This window comes from Equus asinus, chromosome 21 (assembly GCF_041296235.1).
Source record: "Equus asinus isolate D_3611 breed Donkey chromosome 21, EquAss-T2T_v2, whole genome shotgun sequence".
NCBI classification, from domain to species: Eukaryota; Metazoa; Chordata; class Mammalia; order Perissodactyla; family Equidae; genus Equus; species Equus asinus.
The window spans coordinates 79,245,649-79,266,719 of NC_091810.1; the positions used below are offsets into that span (position 1 = coordinate 79,245,649).

The 21,071-nt window shown below is 42.8% G+C and overlaps 1 protein-coding gene across 9 annotated transcripts in view; it reads right to left on the reverse strand.

The window, feature by feature from the left end:
• CPNE4 (copine 4) overlaps positions 1-21,071 on the reverse strand; it is a 523,946-nt gene that overhangs the window by 136,385 nt on the left and 366,490 nt on the right. For all 9 annotated transcript variants that reach the window (XM_070493180.1, XM_070493181.1, XM_070493182.1 and 6 more), the window contains one exon: positions 2,850-2,921. In XM_070493180.1, the coding sequence (XP_070349281.1) occupies positions 2,850-2,921 (72 nt within the window). The remainder of the gene's footprint in view (positions 1-2,849; positions 2,922-21,071) is intronic.

The following is a 21,071-nucleotide window of genomic DNA, read 5'->3' on the forward strand; positions in this document are numbered from 1 at the left end:
AAGGAATTCAAGAACAAATTTAGCTTATGTTTGGTCCAAAAATCCACAGACTGATGTTGGACAAGGAGTTTGCCACAACTCTAGTGAACCCAGCACAGCATTTCCAGGTGTACAAGAGCACTGCTTAGACTAGAGAGCAGTAGATAACTGGGTTTCATTTATGCTGAGATTTCATCTCATGAGAGATGAGGGGTGAGCTGGAGTAAGAGATATTTGGAGCAGCGATTAGGAAGAGCTTCTTTCGTTAAAAGAATTGCACAAAGCATTGGATGGCACTTCCATAAATAATTATTATACATATATATTTTTGGCAGGGGGAGTTACAAAGGAGGAGCAGCAATATTTCTCCACTGTTTTGAGTAGACCAACAAGGGATGGAGGAGTAAACTAGTCCCTATGTCCTTTACAGACCAGTGGTTATATGGTTATCAAAGAAATCTTCTAATTCTTATTTTTCAAAAAGACGGTCCCTGGGTTTTCTGAAACAGGAGAGAGAGAACAAGGATCTAAGCCCTTAACTCCCAAGAATAGAGAATGCCTGGCAAGGATTTTGGTACAAGTGAAGAGATAATATTATCTAAGAGCCTCTTTCACAATAAACCAGTTTCTAATATTTAATAGTCAGTGATTCTAAAAGCCTTGGAGCAGAAATGGGTGAAAAAAGTCAGGAGAAAAACAACAAGAAAACGAGAAAAATCTAGGGTCTAGTTTCCTATAGGTTAAAGCATTTATAAATGTTAGGACCTCACCATGCACTCAGAAGTCCTAGCACATGAACACCCCTATCAAATTGGTTATGAGCTGTAATTTAATTTTATCTCCATTCTATCTGAGCTTGACTTTTCCATTATGAGTTGGTTTCATCTGTTCTGAGTACACACTGGCAGCCTCTGGAAAATTTTATTTTATACCTAATATTAAAGCTTAAAAGGTTGTCTAAAGAGGGAAAGACCTCCCACAAAGTGTGAGCAACTGAGGAGTAGGGAAGATGAGTCCAGATACACAGCAAAAACTCAAAAGCTGCTTGATAAACCAGGAACCATCCTATTTAGATTTTTCATTCAGTCCTCTTTCATCGCTTATCACTTTAATGCCTCTTATACTCCACTTGAGCAGTGGTCTTCAACTATTTTGTGCTCACAGACACCTTTGGAAAGATGATGAAAGTTATGATCTCCACCTGCAGAAGCCTAGAAAATTTTGCACATATTTTCAAGTGTTTTCCGGAGGCTCTTGAAGCCATTGTTTTGATCCAAGGACTCAAGGTTAAGAGGAGTATTTAAATATTTAAAATTAAGAAGTGTGGAGGAAGAAAATGTCTAAGATGTCTTAGAGTAAAGGTAGTAATATGAGATTTTGGGGGCCGGGTCCATGGCATAGTGGTTAAGTGTGATGACATGCTCTGCTTTGGTGGCCTGGGTTCATAGGTTCAGATCCTGAGCACAGACCTACACCCCTTGTCAAGCCATGTTGTGGCTGTGACCCACATACAGAGTTGCAGAAGACAGGCACAGATGTTAGCTCAGGGCTAATCCTCCTGAGGCAAAAAAAAAAAAAAGAGGAAGATTGGCAACAGATGTTAGCTCAGAGAGAATCTTCCTCACCAAAAAAAAGATGACGTTTTGTTCTTCTGGGAAAGAACCATCACAAATCTGGGTCTACCATCCCAAGGTTTCTCTGGGTTTGTGGGCTTTCAAAGAAAGCCCTTGGGTCCACGGCTTTTTAGAGCACCAGTGGGGTCTTCAAAGACCATTTGAACCATTTGTTCATGATTGAACATGGCAGTGAAAAAGAAGCTTTGACGTGACTGCGTCATTTAAAACACTCAGGCAACAAACTCAGGTAAGTTCTTGTGAGAATGGTCAAAACTTTCACTGCTAGGAATCCTTCTGAATTTTTCCTTTAAAAAATGGCTTAAAAAGTTTTTTTAATGAATCAGTCACCTTCAAGCTAAAAAGGAGTGTTCAAAGGAAGTCAGGAGGTTTGCCTCCCGGCAATTTGCCTTTCTAGAAATTCAGATTCTCCTGGTACTTTTTTCTTTTTTTTTGTACACACAGCTAAATGGTTAGACCACTTTCTCTACCTTTCTCAAGGACTGTAATACAAGATGCTAAAATTTCAAATATTTGAGTTCTACTTGAAAATTCAAGATTTTACTTAGAAATACTTCCAATATTGCCCAGTAGAACATCCTATGATGACAGAAACGTTGTGTAATCTGCACTGTCCAATACAGTAGCTGCTAGCCACATGTAACGATTAAGCTCTTGATATGTGGCTAGTCTGAGTGAGGAATAATGTTTGATTTTATTTAATTTTAAATAATTTCATTTAAGTTTAGATGATCCCGTGTGCCTAGTGGCTGCCGAACAGCACAGCACAGCTCCAAACTATTACAGTAAAGAGGAGAGTTGAACGCTGGCCCCTCGGGTTCTTAGGCAACAAACCAAACCTTGGAGAAAATGCTATTAGACCAAATTTTAATTCTGAAAAAAATGAGAGGCGAGGATGGGTAGCTTTGATGATTTGAAAACCCCAATTCCATACTCTTATTGCGCTCCATAAATCTTTGTTCCATTCTAAAACCTACATATTAATTGTGGAAGTGCTTAGTAGAAGTGAATGGCCTCACTGTCAAATCCTTTTTCTACCCCTTTTCCTAGAGGGGGAAGAGTCACAACTGCATTGGCAGGAAGGAGAAAGAAGGAAAAAAGAAAGGAGTGACTTGGCTAGTCGCGCAGTTCTGGCATCACCTCCCAGTAGCCAGAGGGTTTGCTTCCCACGCAATTGGTTTGGATCAGCCACTCCATCTGGGCACCTGGGCAGATGGCTGCTTGGGGAGGGCTTACCGTGATGGAGGATTTCCCTGCTGTGTTCCCGTGCTTCAACAAGGATTTGGACAGCTTTCTCTGGGAAACAATCTGCACAAAAGAAAACAAAAGGTGGAGATGCTAGTCATATAACGGCAGGTCTACTTGCTAGTTTTGCTTCTACAAAATGCTGCATTCACAGCTCTACTTGAAATTATGACATCTATGTCTATTTATTTTCCAAAGTTTTTCTAGAAACCTCTCCTAAATACAGATTATTTCCTTCTTTCCTCTTGTGGCATGTGATATAAGAGAGTGAGTGCTCAGGAATTACAGATAATTCAGTCAATTAGGAGGTGGCTTCATTGTTACTGAGGCATTTATATCAAAATTAGATGGAAAATGTTGATGTGTACATTAAGATAAAGTAGATGAAGTCTCAGAATGACCTCAAATTAGCACTAAAACCTCTGTGCAAAGTAGGGGATGGGGTGCAGGGAGGGAAAGAAACCCAAGGTCTAAATATATACCTTCTGTACCAATAATCTCTAGAGTTCTATTTTTAATATATTCATTAGGAAGCTATAAAGTCAGTCAGCAAGAAACTGATGCTCAGACAAGCCAATAGGAGTAACTGAGGTCTTCTCCATGATTCAGTGTCAATGCACAACATGCAAAGACAACTAAAATCATCATTATATTGGGAGGTATTCTTAGCAGAATGTGCCCCATCTGCCTCTTCCCTGCTTTCTCCCTTTTTTGAAAGAGAAGGGTGGCAAGGCATTGAGGCCCTGATGGGTATGCAACCCATGATTCCCAAAGGAGAAAAGGTTTAAAAGAATCAAGTGAAAGCCACCCTCTTGCCTAGGGAGGACAAAGCCACCTGTTGTGGAAGGCAGCCTTTATCTAAGATGGTCTCCAGTGATCCTTGCCTCCTGGTATTCACACCATTGTGTAATTTCCTCCCTTTGAGTGTAGGATGGATCCAGTCACTTGCTTCTAATGAACAGAATACCATAAAAGTGTTGGGATATCACTTCTGAGATTAGGTTACAAGCTGACCGTGACTTTCTTCTTACACACCATTTCTCATTCTCTCTCTCTCCCAGGTGGGAAAGAATTGATGTCTCCAGCCAACAGCCAGTGAGAACCTGAGGCCCGCCAACAGCCACATGAGCAATCTTGGAAGCAGGTCTTCCCCCAAGTTGAGCCTTGAGATAACTGCATCTTGACAGCAGCCTTGTGAGAGACCCTGACCCGGAGGACCCAGCCATGTTGCCCTCCGATTCCAGACACACAGAAACTGTGAGATAATAAATGTTTTTCTTTTTTATTTTTTTAAGATTTTATTTTTTCTTTTTCTCCCCAAAGCCCCCCGGTACGTAGTTGTATAGTTTTAGTTGTGGGTCCTTCTAGTTGTGGCATGTGAGATGCCACCTCAGCATGATGGCTTGATGAGCAGTGCCATGTCCACACCCAGGATTCGAACTGGCAAAACCCTGGGCCACCAGAAGTGGAGCCTGCAAACTTAATGACTCGGCCATGGGGCTGGCCCCAATAAATGTTTGTTTTTTTAAGCTGTCAAGTTTTGGGGTAATTTTTTATGTAGCAACAGGTAACAATACATGTATTTACAGAAAGATAGCAAAGGAGATCACTGTGAAAAGCAGGGAGACAAACTCATTCTCTGAAATCCTTATACATTTTTGTCTCTGTGTCAGAGCAATGAAAATATTATTAGTGTGCTAATGTCAAATGCAAAACGTTCAGAGAACGTCCCTAATCCAAGCAGATTTAAAGATCCTGATGTTCAGTCTGCTATAATCAGAAGAGGAAAGAGTAGTTCTGTAAAAAATCTCCTGGTGAGGATGATGATGATGATGACAATGACAACGTTGGGAACTCCCATCTAAGGAGTACGTATTATGCGGCAGATGCTTTAATCATTCTACTGATACTTAGCCCTCATTCTATGCCAGACTTGATGCTTAGCATAGTCAGATGCGATATCTGACCTCATGGAGCTTACATTCTAGCGGGGGAGATAGAGATTAACCAAAAGGTCAAATAAAAAGTATAACGTCATAAAGGAGAGATGTACTGGTCATGGAGGGGACAATGAATGTCTAGGTGGTGGGGTAGATGAGAGTAGACCACTTAAGAATCTCTTGTAGTAGTCCAGGCCAGAAGTGATGGTGGCCATGGAGATGGAGAAAAGAGGCCAGATTTATGAGATATTTAGGTGTAAAATGGTCAGAATTTGGAAACAGACTGAATATGGAGAGAGAGGGAGGCATCATAAATGCATCCCTGGACCAGATGGCTGTGCCCTTCACTGAAATAAAGGACATGGGAAGAGGAAAGTAAGTTTGGGGGCAAATAACATGTGCTCAGGTTAAGGCAGAAAACAGATTGGAGTAGGGTAAAGAGGAGATGAGGAGGGAAGGAAATGGAGCGAGCACATGAAGACAATTTGTTCAATAAGTTTGGCTATAAAGTGGGGAAGAGAGAGAATAGAATCTGAAAGGAATGAGAAATTGAGTAAGGTTTTTGTTTTAGCTGTCACTTTATGGCTAATTTTACAACCCCACAAATTTGGTATTATTAATTTCCTTTTATAGATGAGGAAAACTGGGCACAGAGAGTCTAAGTAACTTTCCCAGAGCTACAGAGCTAACAGGTGGTGTGACAGGGATTTGAGCACAGGTCTGACTCCAGAAACTGATCCTTCGCTACATTATGACTGGTAAGAAAACTCATGATATAGATTCAGAAAATTTTCACAGCTGGATTTGCACTATATGCATTTGCCTTTGAGCCTCAGAGCTCATGTTAGTGTGCTTAATCCACAATATATAAACATGTTTACATGATTGTAAAGAAATAATCAAGTTAAACTTCAAGAAGGTAGTAATCTGATGACATTGACCTTGGTTAAGGGCACAGTGATTGAGAACATAGGTTTCTTAAAATTTATATCTGGCTATCAGGAAAATGACATAAAAAAACTTCAGATGATAAAGGAATTGACGTTCCTTCCTATGGTTAATTCTGAATCCAAACTCCTCACCTTTTCCACCCTACTCATTAAGAAGGTTCCAGTGGTTTTGTCCTGTAGACAAAAATCATGATCCCTTCCTCTCCCCATTCACAGATTATCACTTATTCTAGAAAGGTTACCGTTTCCTAGAATAACGTAGACGTTATTCTTGAACTTGAGATGAATCAGGACACAAAGGAAACACGGAAGACAAACAGCAAAAAGGCATTAGGAAGACTTTATAGTTTCTCTCTAGGGGGTTTTCAGCAAAGGAGGGGGGAAGACACACGACTAAATGACCAAATAAGGGTCAATGGTAAGCAGTAGCCAAGCCAACAACTGACTAAAGAAGGGCAACATATCCCTGTTTCCCAAAGAAATCTGGTCTCAGAAACACTTCTATCCATTGTCAATGTGTATCATCCACATTGATGACGGAGCCCTATGACTCTAAGTGACACCAACAACCCTCTCAGCACCATAATAACCCACTCACTCGGTCAGCAGGTATGGGGAGACCATCTCTACAGGCTGTGTCTTCCAAGATCCACATTATCTTTCTTCAAGGAAGACCAGGGGGCCTTAACCCTCGAGAACCTGGATGGTCAGAGTTCTCTCTCTTCGCTCTTAACCTATTTAGAAATGCCAGCATTTCCATTTGTAGGGTCTGAAGAGAATGTTACTATGTACCAGCACCTGACTTTTACAAAAGCTAGGAAGATAAGCAATTTCCCAGGAAATATTCCTTCTTAAGAAATGGGCATTAGGGTATGCAAGTGGCTAATCAAGCAGGAAATCAAACAAACTTATTTTACAGCCCCCAGGCCTCTATCTCAGCTCCAAAGAATGAGTAATAATTAGAGTTTCAAACCTTTCATTGAAATAATGATCGACAAACAAGGAATTGCCGTTGATGTTGCCATTCTTAGGACTGTTGGACAAAAATAGTACGGATGCCCAGCTGGAGCCGGGGTCTGTAGAGAAAAGCCTATTTGTTGCAAATCCCAGTTCTCACATATGCTTTGTTGCAGCTGAAGCAACTGCATCAGGCTCAGACAGGCCTTAGGACTTGTCAGAGGATGAGAAATAGTGACAAGGACTCACACTGGTCCCAGCTGACATTTGAGGCCAACAAATAGCCAGCTCTGCCTGGCATCAGGCTAAAGGGGATGCACTTGTCAGAAGCACTCTAATTTGATTCTTTTCACCCTATATTGGGGTCACAGCTGCAAACCTTAGCATCCAACAAAAGGGTGAAGTGTAGGGGGAGGCAATAGAAGTTGAAACACTCGTTTTAGCAAAATCAGACTGGAGGCACATTAGTACCATTAAGTCCCTGACCTGCGTTCACACAGGCATCTGGGGAGGAAGTGCTTCTCCCCCTGTGAGGTGGACAATATTCCAACAGCATGGGACTTCATTTTTCAAGAAAGTCCACTGCTTCATTTAGATGAAGGGCAATAAAGCCAGGAGAACAAAAAACATTTCGGCCAATATTTCAACAAGGAATATTCAGTTGAACTCTCTTTCAAACAATCATTTTGGGAACTAGACAGACATTTTCCATAAGACTGCTGTTACTGAAAATATCCTTACGATTCTTTTTTGGAATTTCTTTAAGGCTCTGTTGCAACAATAATCACTGTATACCTTCTCTGTGTCAGGCACTGATCTGAGGCTACAGTGGTGAACAGACTCAAAGCATTTCTACAATACTTGACACTCGCATCTCTATCAGCCAGAATTGATAATTCCCAAAGCATGCATCAGAGAACTTTCATTCCTTAAAAGGTAAGTCTTGAAAAGGTCTTTGTTTGGAAATCACAGGATGAGAAAAAGTTTAAGATTGCAACCGGAGGACACCATAGAGTTTTAGTTGCGAATTCCTCTGAGGACGACCACTTGAGCATTCCTTACACTTGTTTGGCCTTCGAACCCTTTTGTCAAGCAGCATCTCCAGTGTTCTGCAAACTGCTAGTACAATTACTACTACACCACTACAGAGAAAACCAGAGTTTCCTGATGGCCCACTGTAGCAGACAGAGGAAGACCTGAGCAGGCTCCCTCAGGCCTTACTATTTCAGAGCTGACTGGGCTTCCAACAGCTAGCATTGGCATCTCTCTGCCTGAAGGTTTTCTCTGGTATCCATGCCTGCTGTCCATAGGCACAGCAGGCTGCAAGTGGGAGGATTAACACCCTTGGGAGCGGATGTCATCCAGTGACTGATGGGCTTTGGTACAGAAATCCCCCAGCTCCTTTGCCCCATGAGTCGGGGTGGCTCTGCAGTGTTTGTTCTACACAGGCGCCTGAGTTTCCCCAGTGGGACGAAGCTCCAGTTGCTCCCGTGGTGATTTGTTAGACAATGTACCCTTTATTTTGTTGGCCATTTTCCCTTTCCTGTCTCGCTTTTCCTCTCCCCTTCTGGTGTTTCCTTCACCTCCCACATAGTCTACTTACTATCCAATCTTTGTCTGCTTCTGGAGAAAATAACCAAAACTTTTACTCTGTGTCAGACACTGTGTCAAGTGCTTCACACATATTATCTCAGTTACTGTCATTTAATGGTCAAATTCTCTCTTGCCCCCAAACAATTGGGATGAGAGAAGCAAGGCTTAGAGAAATTAAGGGGTTTATCTAAGGTCACATAACATTATGGACTAAACTGTGTCTCCCCAAAATTCTTATGTTGAAGCCCTAACCTGCAGTGTGGCTGTATTTGGAGATAGGGCCTTTAAGGAGAGAATCAGGGTTAAATGAGGTCATAAGGGTGGGGTCCTAATCCAATAGGATTGGTGTCCTTATGAGAAGAGGAAGAGACATCAGAGATCTTTCTCTCTCTGCATATGCACACAGAAGACAGGCTATGGGAGGACACAGTGAGAAGGCAGCTGTTTGCAAGCCAGCAAGAGAGGCCTCACCACAAACCAACCCTGCTGACCCCTTGATCTTGGAATTCCAGCCCCCAGAATTATGAGAAAATTAATTTCTGTTGCTTAAGTCACCAGTCTGTGGTATTTTCTTATGGCAGCCCTAACAGACTAATATGTATAGCTTATAAGAGTTGAAGCCAGGATTCATTCCTTCATTGAACAATATTTATTGAGTATCTATTATGTGCTGGGTGTTGAGAATAAAATGATGACACCAGGCAGGCAAGGGGCATTGCCCACTCAGAGACAGCCACACAAAACACATGTCAAATTCCAACTCTGCAAAGAGAAGCAATGCCAGTCCATGAGGGGGGGACTAGCCTGGTCCAGAAGGTCGGGTAAGGCATTTCTTAGGAAATTCTCTAGATCTGAAGGATTATGGAAGAGAAGTGAATAGTCAAAGAGGGGAGGGAAGATGCTGCAGGAGGATGGAACAGTAGGTACAAAGGGCATTTGTGAGTATGAGGAGTAGGTTGAGTATGAAGGACAGAAAGAAGACCTCAGTTTATCCCCAGAGACTAGCTCTTGGCCATGTTGTGCCCTGACTCTACGTACTTGAGCAATGTTGGCTGTGGCAGGCTAAAAAATGACCTCCCAAAAGATATCCATGCCCCAATCCCCAAAACCTGTGTATATTACCTTATACAGCAAAAGAAGAAATCTAGGCAGATATAATTAAGTTAATGGTCTGAAGATGGGGAGATTATCCTGGATATTCAAGTAGGCCCTAAATGTAATTCCAAGTGTGTTTATAAAAGGGAATTGGGGAATTTGATGACACACACTCAAAAGAGAAATATGAAGACAGAGCAGAGAGAGGTTTGAAGACACCGGACGTTTTCAGTGATGTGGCCACAAGCAAGGAAAAGGCGAGGAATGGATTCTCCCCAGAGCCTTCAGAAGGAGCATGGCCCTGCTAACCCTCTGATTTCAGACTTTTGCCCCTAGAACGGTGAGAGAATAAATTTGTGTTATTTTAAGCTAACAAGTTTGTGATAATTTTTTATCACAAAAAAGTGGACACAGTAGACACAGGAAACTAATAGACTGACTTAGCCCAGGATCAGGTTCAAAGTCCCAGGAAAGGATGCAATCATGGCCTCAGTGATGGCTGATTTTAGGGAAATCCCCACTTTCCCATTTGCCTCCCCAAGACTTCTGGGCATCGTCACTTCACCTGGCAGAAATCAGACCTGCTCAAGGTAAACATGGCAGAAGAACCTTCTCTTGGTGCTCTCCCTCCATTTCCTGGTTGCCTTACTCCCACTGGTGACCCAAAGGACCACAATCTTGTCTGAGCACAGAGTCACTCCTGGAACTCTGGCCTCTCGTATGCACTAAAAGGAAGGGAATGCACTAAAGGGAAGCTTTAAAGTATTTTAAAGAGCATTAAAAAAAAAAAACCTTCAAGAGCTATAGTGTTTCTTATGCTGTTCCCTCCGCTAGGATGACTTACGCCCTCTCCCCTCAATTGGCAAATTTTGTTCATTTTTCAAGATCCACATTTGAAGTTTGGAATCATTGCTGAGGTGGGAGGAAAGGGAAATCACCTGTGGGACAAAGTAGACCATTTCCCTTGCTCCCCACAGTGCGTCCTGCCCTCCTGATCCTGCCTGGCTCCCTTCAGCAGCAGCAGCAGCAGCAGCAGTGCGGCCTGGGAGCTTGTCAGAAATGCAGACTCTCAGGCCCCACCCTTGACCTATTGAACCAGAATCTGCCTTTTAAGGAGATCCCCAGGTGATTGGCATGCATGTTAAAGTTAAGAAGCACTGAGCTAGAAAATGAGAATTGCATGTAGACAATTTTAGCACAACATGATCAGATTTAAAAGATTTATAGAAAGGGATTTTAAATTTTAAATTAATCTGTTCTGCTGATTTAGACTTTTATTAATGGGTAAAGTTGTAGGAGCTAAGAAAGGGACAATGCTGCAGCTTTCTCAGCCCTTCTGGGGAGAGGACATATGTTGTGTCTATGTGTGTGTGTATCTACATTTTACGTAAATTCAGTAAAGTCCTCACTGCCCATTGGAGATCTACTAAAGGCCCCCCCTGGGAAAATGATTCAGACCACAGGAGCAAGGGGTAATCTACTGGTTTCGGCTGCCTCTCTTAAGCTTCCTATTAAGCAGGGTTCTAATTACTTCAAGTGTAATTATAGGCTTTTACCCTTTCTCTGACTTCATTAGCCAGGGATGGAGTGGAGGGAGAATTTCAGAGAGGGCGTTAAGGACTGCTTGTGTATTAATTACCCACCTTTGCCTCTGATGATGGGGGTGAGGCCCCATCATTATCACAAATGACCTGGCTCAGTTTTTAGTCAGAAGCCACGCTCCCATCCCCCAGCCCTACCACGGGCAATCAGGAGAAAGAGAAAGAGCCGCATCTCCATGCAGCAGGTAGAGGACACAAGGCAGCTTTTCAACCACCACCTTGGGCAGGCCGTGACTTGTCTTCAGTGAAGCTGGAACCGAATATTAGCAGTCATAGGAAAGAGGAAGATTGGAGACATTCCTTGACCATTTTTAAGTGAAAGAAGCAAACTCCAACTTTGAGATTGTTAGACTAAGTATTTTTATTACCAGTTAACAGGCGAAGGGACTGGAGGCTCTAAGATAACTAAGATCATACAGCAATTAATGAGTCATAATAAATTCCACTTCAAGAGTGCTTAGGATGTGCCAGCTACTGCTCTAAAGTGCCTTATGTATATTGATTTATTTCCTTCTCATGACAGCCCTACGAAGTAAGTATTATCATATGCCCATTTACAGATGAGAAAACTGAGTACAGAGAGTGTATCAGAGAGTTTGCTAGGCTGCCATAACAAATTACCACCAACTTGGTGGCACGAATCAACAGAACTGTATTCTCTCATGGTTCTTGAGGGCAGAAGTCAGGGATCAAGGTGTCTCTGGGGCCACCTCCCTCTGGAGGCTCTAAGGGACACTTCCATATCTTGTGCCTTCTAGCTTCTGGGGCCTGCCATTGTTCCCTGGCTTGTGGCTGCATCACTCCACCTCCTTCACATGGTCCTCTCTCTTCCTGTCTGTGTCTCTCTGTGGCTCTTTTATAAGGATGCTTGTCACTGGATTCAGGACCCACTTGGATAATCCAGGATGATCTCCTCTCGAGAGCCTTCCCTTAATTAGTTCTGCAAAGACCCTTTGTCCAAATAAGGTCACATTCATAGATTATGGGGCTTGGGATGCAAACATATCTTTTTGGGAGCCACCACTTAGCCCACTACAGAGAGGCTAGGTGACTTGTTCAAGGTTCCACAACCAGGAAGCAGCAGAGCCGGGATCTGAATCCAGTCAGTCCAGTTCCAGAGTCCATTCCCTTAACTGCTCCACTCTCCTCATTCCACAAATGACAGCGGCAGGGCTTGATGGAGGCCCTGTGCTAAACCCCACAAGGTACGCAAAGTGATCACATCAGTCCTCACCCTCAAGGAGCTCACCAGGGAGGGGAGTTCCCTCTCACTCAGACCACTCCAGGGGCACTTCACTGGTCCCCTAGCATCACTCTTGCTGTATAATATAGATCAAGAATCATACCTGAAGCCCATATGTGGACCCTGGTGTGGGAACAGGCAGGTTAAACTCTCTGAGCCTCAGTTTCCTCTCCTCTGAAATAGTGATGATATTATTTGCTCCACTGGTTTATCACGTGCATAATGAGTATTAACAAAATCCCAGTATCAGGCACATACAGATGCTTAGGAAATGCTCCTTCCTTCTCTTTTCTGTCCCGTCTGATCAATCTCCACATAGAGATAATTATAGACATTGATTGGCTTGGACTGGGTCCTGGCAGTGGAAGGGAGGGAATGGTGGGTAATAAAGATGTTTAAGACCCTGAATTGATGGGGCTTTGTGATTGACTGATGGGTGGGCTGTGGGGTGGAGAGGATGAGTGAGTGGTGTGAGGGAAGGCTCCCAGGTTTTGGGCCTTTGCATCTGGGAGGACAGAGGTGCCATTCCCTGAGCAGGGCACAGTGGAGGAGGGGCAGATGGAGGGGGTGGGCAGGGAGAGCAAGAGGAGATGCTGAGCTTGGTTTTGGACTGCTGAGTCTGAGATGTCTGTGAGTCATCGAGTGGAGTCAGTATCCACATACCATTGAATACATGAGCCTGGGCCTCAGAGGAAAAGCTTGAGCTTAGAGTCTCCAATGTGTGGATGGAAAATGGAAGGACAAGAGCTGACAGGGAGATATACAAAGGAAAGAAAAGAGGGGGTCTGAGAGTGAGGCAATCCTCCCAGGCTGAGACCTACAGCAATGTCTCCCCTGCTCACTTTACCTGCAGCCTCTGAGCAAACCCTGTGCGGGACCCAGCCTCCAGGACCACGAGGGAATGGAGAGGTCACACTCCTCTGCATCCCCCTTGCTCAGGCTGGGGTGGCTGGGGCTAGAGGAGGCTCGGGGGGTTGGGGGATATGCCATTCAGAGCAGGGGCTGCCTTCTTTTTTGTGTGCTGATAGAGGCTTCCAAAGGAACAAGATGAAAAGTGAGAGGCGTTACTGAGGGGGGAGGAAAAAGAGTACCTTTGTGTAGGGCAGTGGAAGTTGCTGCAATCTTTCTGCATGGATATGTGGCCACTTGTTTCAAGCGCCTTAAAATGCATGTCCAAATATTCCACTGTTATTAATTTATTCTAAGAAAATTTCAGTATCTGAGGACATGAAGATACAGTCGTGTCACATAACGGTGTTTCAGTCAACGATGGACTCATATACAACAGTGGTCCCATAAGATTAGTACCATATAGCCTAGGTGCGTTGTAGGCTACACCATCTAGGTTTGTGTAAGTATATTCCATGATGTTTGCATGAAGACGAAATTGCCTAACAATGCAGTTCTCAGAGCGTATCCCTGTCGTTAAGCGACGCAAGACTGTGTATATAATGTGATGTTCATTAAAGTGTTGTCTATAATTGTGGAAAACTGGAAACAGCTTTAATGTTCACAGTAGGAGACACCTTACATGATTTCTGCTATCATGGAGTACTGTGTAGCCCTTATAATAGATGATGTAGCAGTACGTGCCTTAACATGGAAAGATGTTCATGATATATTTTTACGTTAAAAAGGCAAACGACAAAGAGCATGTATAAGTGACCAAATGGGTGCTTAAAAAAAACTGTATGTATACGCAAACAGAAAAAAATCTGGAAGATTGCACATCAGAATGCTTAATAGCTCTCTCTCAATGTTGGGATGAAGGATGATTTTTTTTTTTAAATATTTCTGAATAGGTTTTTAAATGAGCTTGGATTGCCTTTATAAATAGAAAAACAATAAAGTCATTTCCTACAAATAATGGGATAGAAGGATGGAAAGTCTTGCTTGGTTTACGTGGAGGTGGATGAAGTCCTTGGGCGTCTGGAGGAAGGGCCTGTGAGGCGGGCCCCCAACAGAGCTGAGGGAGGGTCTTGGGAGCAAAAGCCTCCAGCAGTTGTCAGAGTCTGAGGTCTGGTGAACTTGGTGACACAAAGATTTACACTCCCTGTCCTCATGGACCCATGAGGGTCCTTAACTTATTTGTTGTTAGTGCTCTAAGCCCTTCGGATCTCTTCTGTAATCAAAAATAACATTACAAAAGATCAGAATCGGATGGGTGAGGCAGGCTGGGCAGATCCAGTTTCTAGTGATCATTCTCTACGTCTTTTGCTCGAAGTGCTGGCAAGTGTTGCTGACTGGCCCAGGCACAGAACTGCTCAGTAGTTGCAGTGAGGATGGTGCCTGGGGGTCGGGGTGATCTGGCTTTAACTCATGGCTCTCCCACTTGAATACAGTGTGCACTTAAGCAAGTTATTTCAAGGTTCAGGGGCTTTTTGAGGATTAAATGTGATAACTAGTGCAAAGTTTTAGCATAGGGTCTGGCAGTGTGTGAGAGCAGTTGCTCTGCCCTCTGCCAGGAACACTTTTCTGGATTTCTTCGCATGGCTTATGCCTATACTTTATTCTGGTCTTTGCTCGGAAAGGGCCTCCCGGACATTCCTATCTAAATTAGAACCCACCCCTTCCCACCACTCTCTATTCCTTATCCATTGAATTTTCCTTCATAGGACGATCAGCGTCTGTTATGTGTAGGAATAGGTAAGCTCCATGAGAGCAGGCCTTTGTCCACTTTGTTCATGGCTGATGCCGCAGTGTCTGGAAGAGTGTCTGGTATATAGCAAGTGCCCAATAAATGAATGAATAAATCCAAAGATATTTATTTGAATGAGAGAATAAATGTATATTAGTATTTTATTATTATTGCTAGCATTAAATGCATTATTCATTGAATGAATGAATGAATGAATGCACATCAGTTGTTTTCATCTCATTGTTACCCTCAATTGGTATATGAGCAATAGGTCCATCCCAAGGGAAGGATGAGGCCTGAATACTGTAAGTTGCTTAGACCCTTTGGTCTGGGAGTATTTCAGACAAACACTCACAAGTGGGGTGTCTATTTGCAGATGGATATCACAGGTCTTCCTGAGCTGGGAGAAAGAGACGTTTTAGATGTAGGAGTGAATTTATCAGCTTGTGGAAAAGGTTGCTTCCTTCTTGACCTCTACAAGCAGTTTTACAGCGATAGCTTTTAGGGAGAATTACTACTCTGCTTTTTCCAGTCTTCGAAGGATTGTAGAAATTGAATGCAGTGTGGTAGACAACATGGCATAATGGGAAGGCAGAGAATGAAATCAGATCAACTTAGGTTTGAATTTCAGCTCCACAACTTGCAGTCAGCATGATCTCAGATGAATTAGTAGGGCTCTCAGAGCCTAGTTCTTGATCTATCAAGTGGAGATGATACCGACCTCACGTAACACAATCCCTGGGATACAACGAGGCCCCCACACCCGAATATCAGTCCCCTTCCATCAACTGACCACTTATGAGAAAACCAGTGAGGAGACTTGGGAGATTTGTAAAGGAACATGAATCTTTTTCTTACGAAGTACATAAAATGGAAGCCTAGAGGTAGTGCAGCTTATGGGGAGGGGAGGAATAGCTTAGTACTTTGACTTTGAATCCAAATGCCTGTTGTTGCCTCTCGGCTCTGCCACTTAGGAGACATGTAATCTTGGTCTAGTGATGATGATGATGATGATGATGATAATGTCAACAGCACCAAGCTCACGAATGCCTGGCACATGATCAGCACCTAATAAATGTTAGCTATGAAAACGATTTATTATCACAAAGGGACCATAAAATAATTGTCCAAATTGGGGGCACTTTTGAAAGTGAAAGGGGACAGTGTTAATAATTAAACCACGATAATAAGTGTAAACTGGGATGGCTGGGGCAAACAGAGTCAGAGGTTACCCTAAAGTTATCAGGATACCTGATATGTAAGGATGAATCCCCGCTCCTTGGAAGTATTTAAACAGAGGCCAGGAGCACCTGAGAGCAGACTCCCACATGGTCTGGCTGAACTCGACACTGCTTTTGGCTTCTTCCCCATTTCAAGCTTTTCTGATTCCACTGGGATCCTGTCTGCAAGTTTACTGCAATACCAGTTTCACTGGTTTGAATCTCACTGGAGAGAGAGAGGTTTGGAGGGTTTCTGTTCCTTTGTTTCCGATAACTGGCTTGGGAATGTGTGCTGACCTCAGCCTCCCGGTGGGCAGAGGCCATGGAAGAGTGGGTGAAGCACGTAATTACCTCACTTGGGGCCTCGCTGGACCTGCCTTTGTGTACAGAGAAGCCCCAAAGGCTCACAGTCCATCCAAAACAAAGTTAATGAATTCATACTCGGCCTCATTTTGTCCTTGAATCTGAAACCGAGACTCCCGGGAATGATTTTGGAACCCAAACAGATATTGCTCTTTCTGCCCCTAAACTTCATGAGTTCATTTCAAAATAAAAATATTCTCTTTCCCAAATTAGGCTTCAACTGGGGATTCTAGGCCTTGGGGGAATGTCAGAACCTCTTGGCAGTTCCGATTCCTTAACTTATTCCTTACCCTATTCCTTATTAGTGCTCTAAGCCCTCCAAATCTTCTGTAATCAAAAACAGTATCATAAAAGCTCAGAATCACATCATCCAAGCAAAGCCCCCTCTGTGTGGGCCATGGGGTGCCGACTAAAGCTTTCCTGCAGCATCTGCAAAATGTACTCTCCGAGTCCTAACAGAGAGCGCAGCTCAGCAAACACCTCACTCATCCCAAGACAGCTCCCATAAATTTCCCAAAGTGGAATTCTTTCACATTTAAAGTTCTCCAAAAGTTTCAGAATCTGTACAACACTTACATGTCATACTCCTCTACCTGAATATGAGTTCTTGAAAGCCAGCAGGACTTATTCTGTTTTTACTAACATTTATTGTAATATTTTTTATTATAGAGGTGATGTATATTCCTTTTAGAAAATACAGAAAAACATGGAGGTGACACTGAAAATCATGCATAATCCCACAATGTAGATATCATCATTGCTGTCATTTGAAAATATATCTTCCTAGTCCTTTGGTCTAGGAAGAAATGGGTACTTTAAGAGCTACTGTCATATTTTTTTTCCATCTTTGGGAGAAAAGACAAAAGAGAGTTTAGTCTTCTTATGGCTACAGTTGATATTCAGAAAAGTTTGTGATAATCAGTTTCACAAGCAGCCTAAACTAAAAAAACCAAAAAAATCAAACAGCAGAAATCTTCACAAGTTTTAAAATATTGTAGTAAACTTTATAAGTAATTCAAAACACTTATTTTTGGTAAATAAAAATATTTAGCAGAGAATTGATTTGGGGACTACTGTATTATTTGGTGACTTGACTCTTTGGTTATTTGACTTCGGCAGGTTGACGGTTTGGCACATGGATGATTCAGTTCGTGGTGCTACAGTGTCTCATGCTTCAGCGTTGAGACAAGTACAGGATGTTTTTATTTAAGGCACTCAGGATGCTGATAATTGAGAAGATACGGAAAGACAAGGTTTGTAGGGGAAAGACAAGGGCCAGATGGCAGGGAGAGCATGTGTAAACACCATGGAGACAGGGTTTACTTTGGATTTTTGTAGTCAGTTGTTCTAAGTTGGGTGGAAGAGGGATTAGAATGAAAGCTGGTGGGGAACAAGCACACGTGGGAGCTGTGGTGGAGGTCCCGGGGAGCTGCCTTCAAACCGAGTTGGCGTAAGTGGCTCCCTGCATGGGTAGACAGGTCCAGAGCATGCTGGTGGCATGGGCTGTGGGCTGAGTGCCATGCACCAGCCTGGCTTAAAGGGTTGGGACCAGGACAAACACCTAGAGTTGCTTTCAGCAGTGACATATCAGTCCTTGCAAATTCCCATCCAGTTCCAGATCTCTTGCCCTCCTCCTCTGTACTCATATTACTGGGAATGTATGTGGAATGAGCCCATTTTAATATCCACTAAATATATCTTTTAAAAACTATCCTTGGAATTAAGTAGACACAAGGAGCTGCTTTCCTGGGGGGTATCTAGGTAGGAGGTACAATCTGTGGTTGAATGAGGTCTATGACTTAGCATGAGGGAAATATCTCATGCTAACTCCTGTTGAGATGAACATGGGCCAGGGGTGGGGGTGAGGGGCAGAGAGCCTCCTGAAAAGGGATGAGAATGCAGGAAGGGACGCTTACTTTCAGAGACAAGGGGAAAGGAAAGAGATGAAGGAGAATCATTGACTATTAGACCTGGAAGTAACTTAGAGATTAATCAATACAAAACCTTCCCTCTACAGATGAGGTGACTACGTCACTGAGAGGTTAAGCAAACTGCCCAAGATCTCACAGGGAGTTGGTGGCAGGTCCAGGACCTAGGGCTCATGATGCAGTCTAGGACACCATAAAGGAGATTTTAAAGGTGCAAAAGGAGGACTCCAGAGAAAACAGAAGGATTTTCCTAGGATCTGAATTTAAGAAGATTATTTGCCTGACAAAGATAGCAAAGAAATAGGCAAGAATGAACTTTATTCTCCTTGGAGAGCTGAGAGCTTACTCACCCACAATCACCCTGTGTGCATCCCACCTGCCTATGAGCAGAACAGAACAGACAGTCAGCATGGAAAGCAGCACTGCTTCCCGGGATTTCTCAGCCAGTCCAAGGGAGCTAAGATGATGGTATTTATTCATGACATCATTCATCACTCATGTGGCTTCTGCTTACAGTAATTCTGCAAAGTTAGGGAAAGCTTTTCATGTGAGAAGCAGAAGGAAAATGAGTTGCCTGCTGAAATGTGTAAATTGGACTTCCCTGGGCCATCAATTTTATGCCATGAGGATATTAGATGTTATACAACAAAATGCCAACCTTTGGAATCTCATTGTGGCCATTACATTGAGTCTGAATAGCACCCTCTGCATCATCATACTCCCAGTGTCCACCGATTGGGTCCATCCCAACCTGAGACCAAATTCCCATTGATCACTAACAACCAGTGGTCTGCCAGTCCTTTCATGGATCACTGTGGCTGACATCATCCTAACATTCACCTGTGTCAGGAACAGAACCAACAGTCTGGATAATATGTCCATTCAACTACCTTTAGTGGATGGAGAAGCAAACTTTGGAAATCAAGGTCTTCACCAAGAACATAACCTCAAGGCCATGTACACGTCCTTTGTGTGACTGAAAACTTTACAAAGCATTTCTTTTTCTGTTCTCAAGATGTTTCTTTGGTCCTCCTTAATTTCTCCAGATAATTGCCCAAAACATTATTTCTTTCAGAATTAAAACTAGTGATACAGTGTCCAAGATTCATTAGCATTTCTCTCCCAAGACTCTGAGGCAGTGGTTCTCAAAATGTGGCTCCTCCCACCAGAAGCATCCTCATCACCTGGGAGCTTAGAAATGTAAATTATTTGTTTTCTTGCTAAATCTTCTAAATCAGAAACTCTAGAGATGGGAAACTTCATATTTTAATAAGCCTCCAGATGACTTTGGTGCAGTTCAAGTTTGAGAACTGCTGCTCTGTGGGAAGGTGGCACACGATCCCTCTCTCATGAATGAGAGTCAGAGCCCCCCAGACTAGGACTCCTTCAAGAAGTCACAGATTTTCCTGCCCACTTACAATGACAGAAAGCAGGACGTTCTTGGATTTAGCAGATGTCTTCTGATCTTTGGGGGAAGAAATACATGAATGAACAGCCACCCCACAATGAAGAGAGGAGGACTTCACAAAGTTGTCACTGTCCTCCCAGCCACGAGGAAGAGAAAATGCCTGCAAGAAAAGCAATAATGAAACCCAGCAGCAACTACTGAATTTGGATGATGGGTTTCCTCAACCTGGTTGAGGCTGAAAAGGCCAGGGGAGGGCATCTTCCGGGTGATGAATTCGTAAAGTTCTGGTTTGGGAGGTTGACACATTGATGCTATTTAAGAAACCATATTATATTTAAAGTGAATTCATTATGCAAATCTTAAGGAAAGATAACCAAAGCTATTTTTTTGCAAAATGATTCCTATGTTGCCTCTATCAGCTTTGTATAAGACAAACAAAGAAAAAACACTCTAGCCACTTCAACTCCAACCTAGCTTTGCATCAAGAGAGTGACATCATAATTTACACTAGTGAGTGACAAGCTATTAGAGTCAATGGAAAAGATCATGAGGGGCTTAGGAGCCAAACAGATCTGTATTCAAGTTCCAGCTCCACCACTTACTAGCTATGTGACCTTGAATAAGTTACCTAGCTTTACTTAAGTCTCAGTTTCCTAAGTGTAAGTAATGATAACGGTAGTGCCTGTCTCCCAGGGATGTTGTGCTGATTAAATAGGTTGAAGTATAGTGAGTACCTAGTCCACTGGCTGGTAAGTAAAAGTGCCTAGAGAAAGTTAGCTGCTATATTTATTATTTTTATTATTTCTGCCTCATTGTCCATCGTATTGGTGCAGGATGGAGTGAAAAATTATGGGATGAATGAATGAATGAATAAGCAGTGAACCTAAAGAAATCTACAGATTCAATGCAATCTCAATCAGAATCCCAAGGATGTTCTTCATGGAAATAGGACAAAAAATCCTAAAACATATATGGAACGACAAAAGACTTTGATTAGCCAAAGCAATCCTGAGAAAAAAGAATAAAACTGGAGGCATCACAATCCCTGACTTGAAAATATACTACAAAGCTATAGCGATCAAAATATCATGGTACTGGCACAAAAAGAGACACACAGTCAATGGAACAGAATTGAAAGCCCAGAAATAAAACCACACATCTATGGATAGCTAATCTTTGACAAAGGAGCCAAGAACACAATGCAGAAAGGAAAGTCTCCAATAAATGCTGTTGGGAAAACTGGACAGCCACGTGCAAAAGGATGAAAGTAGACCATT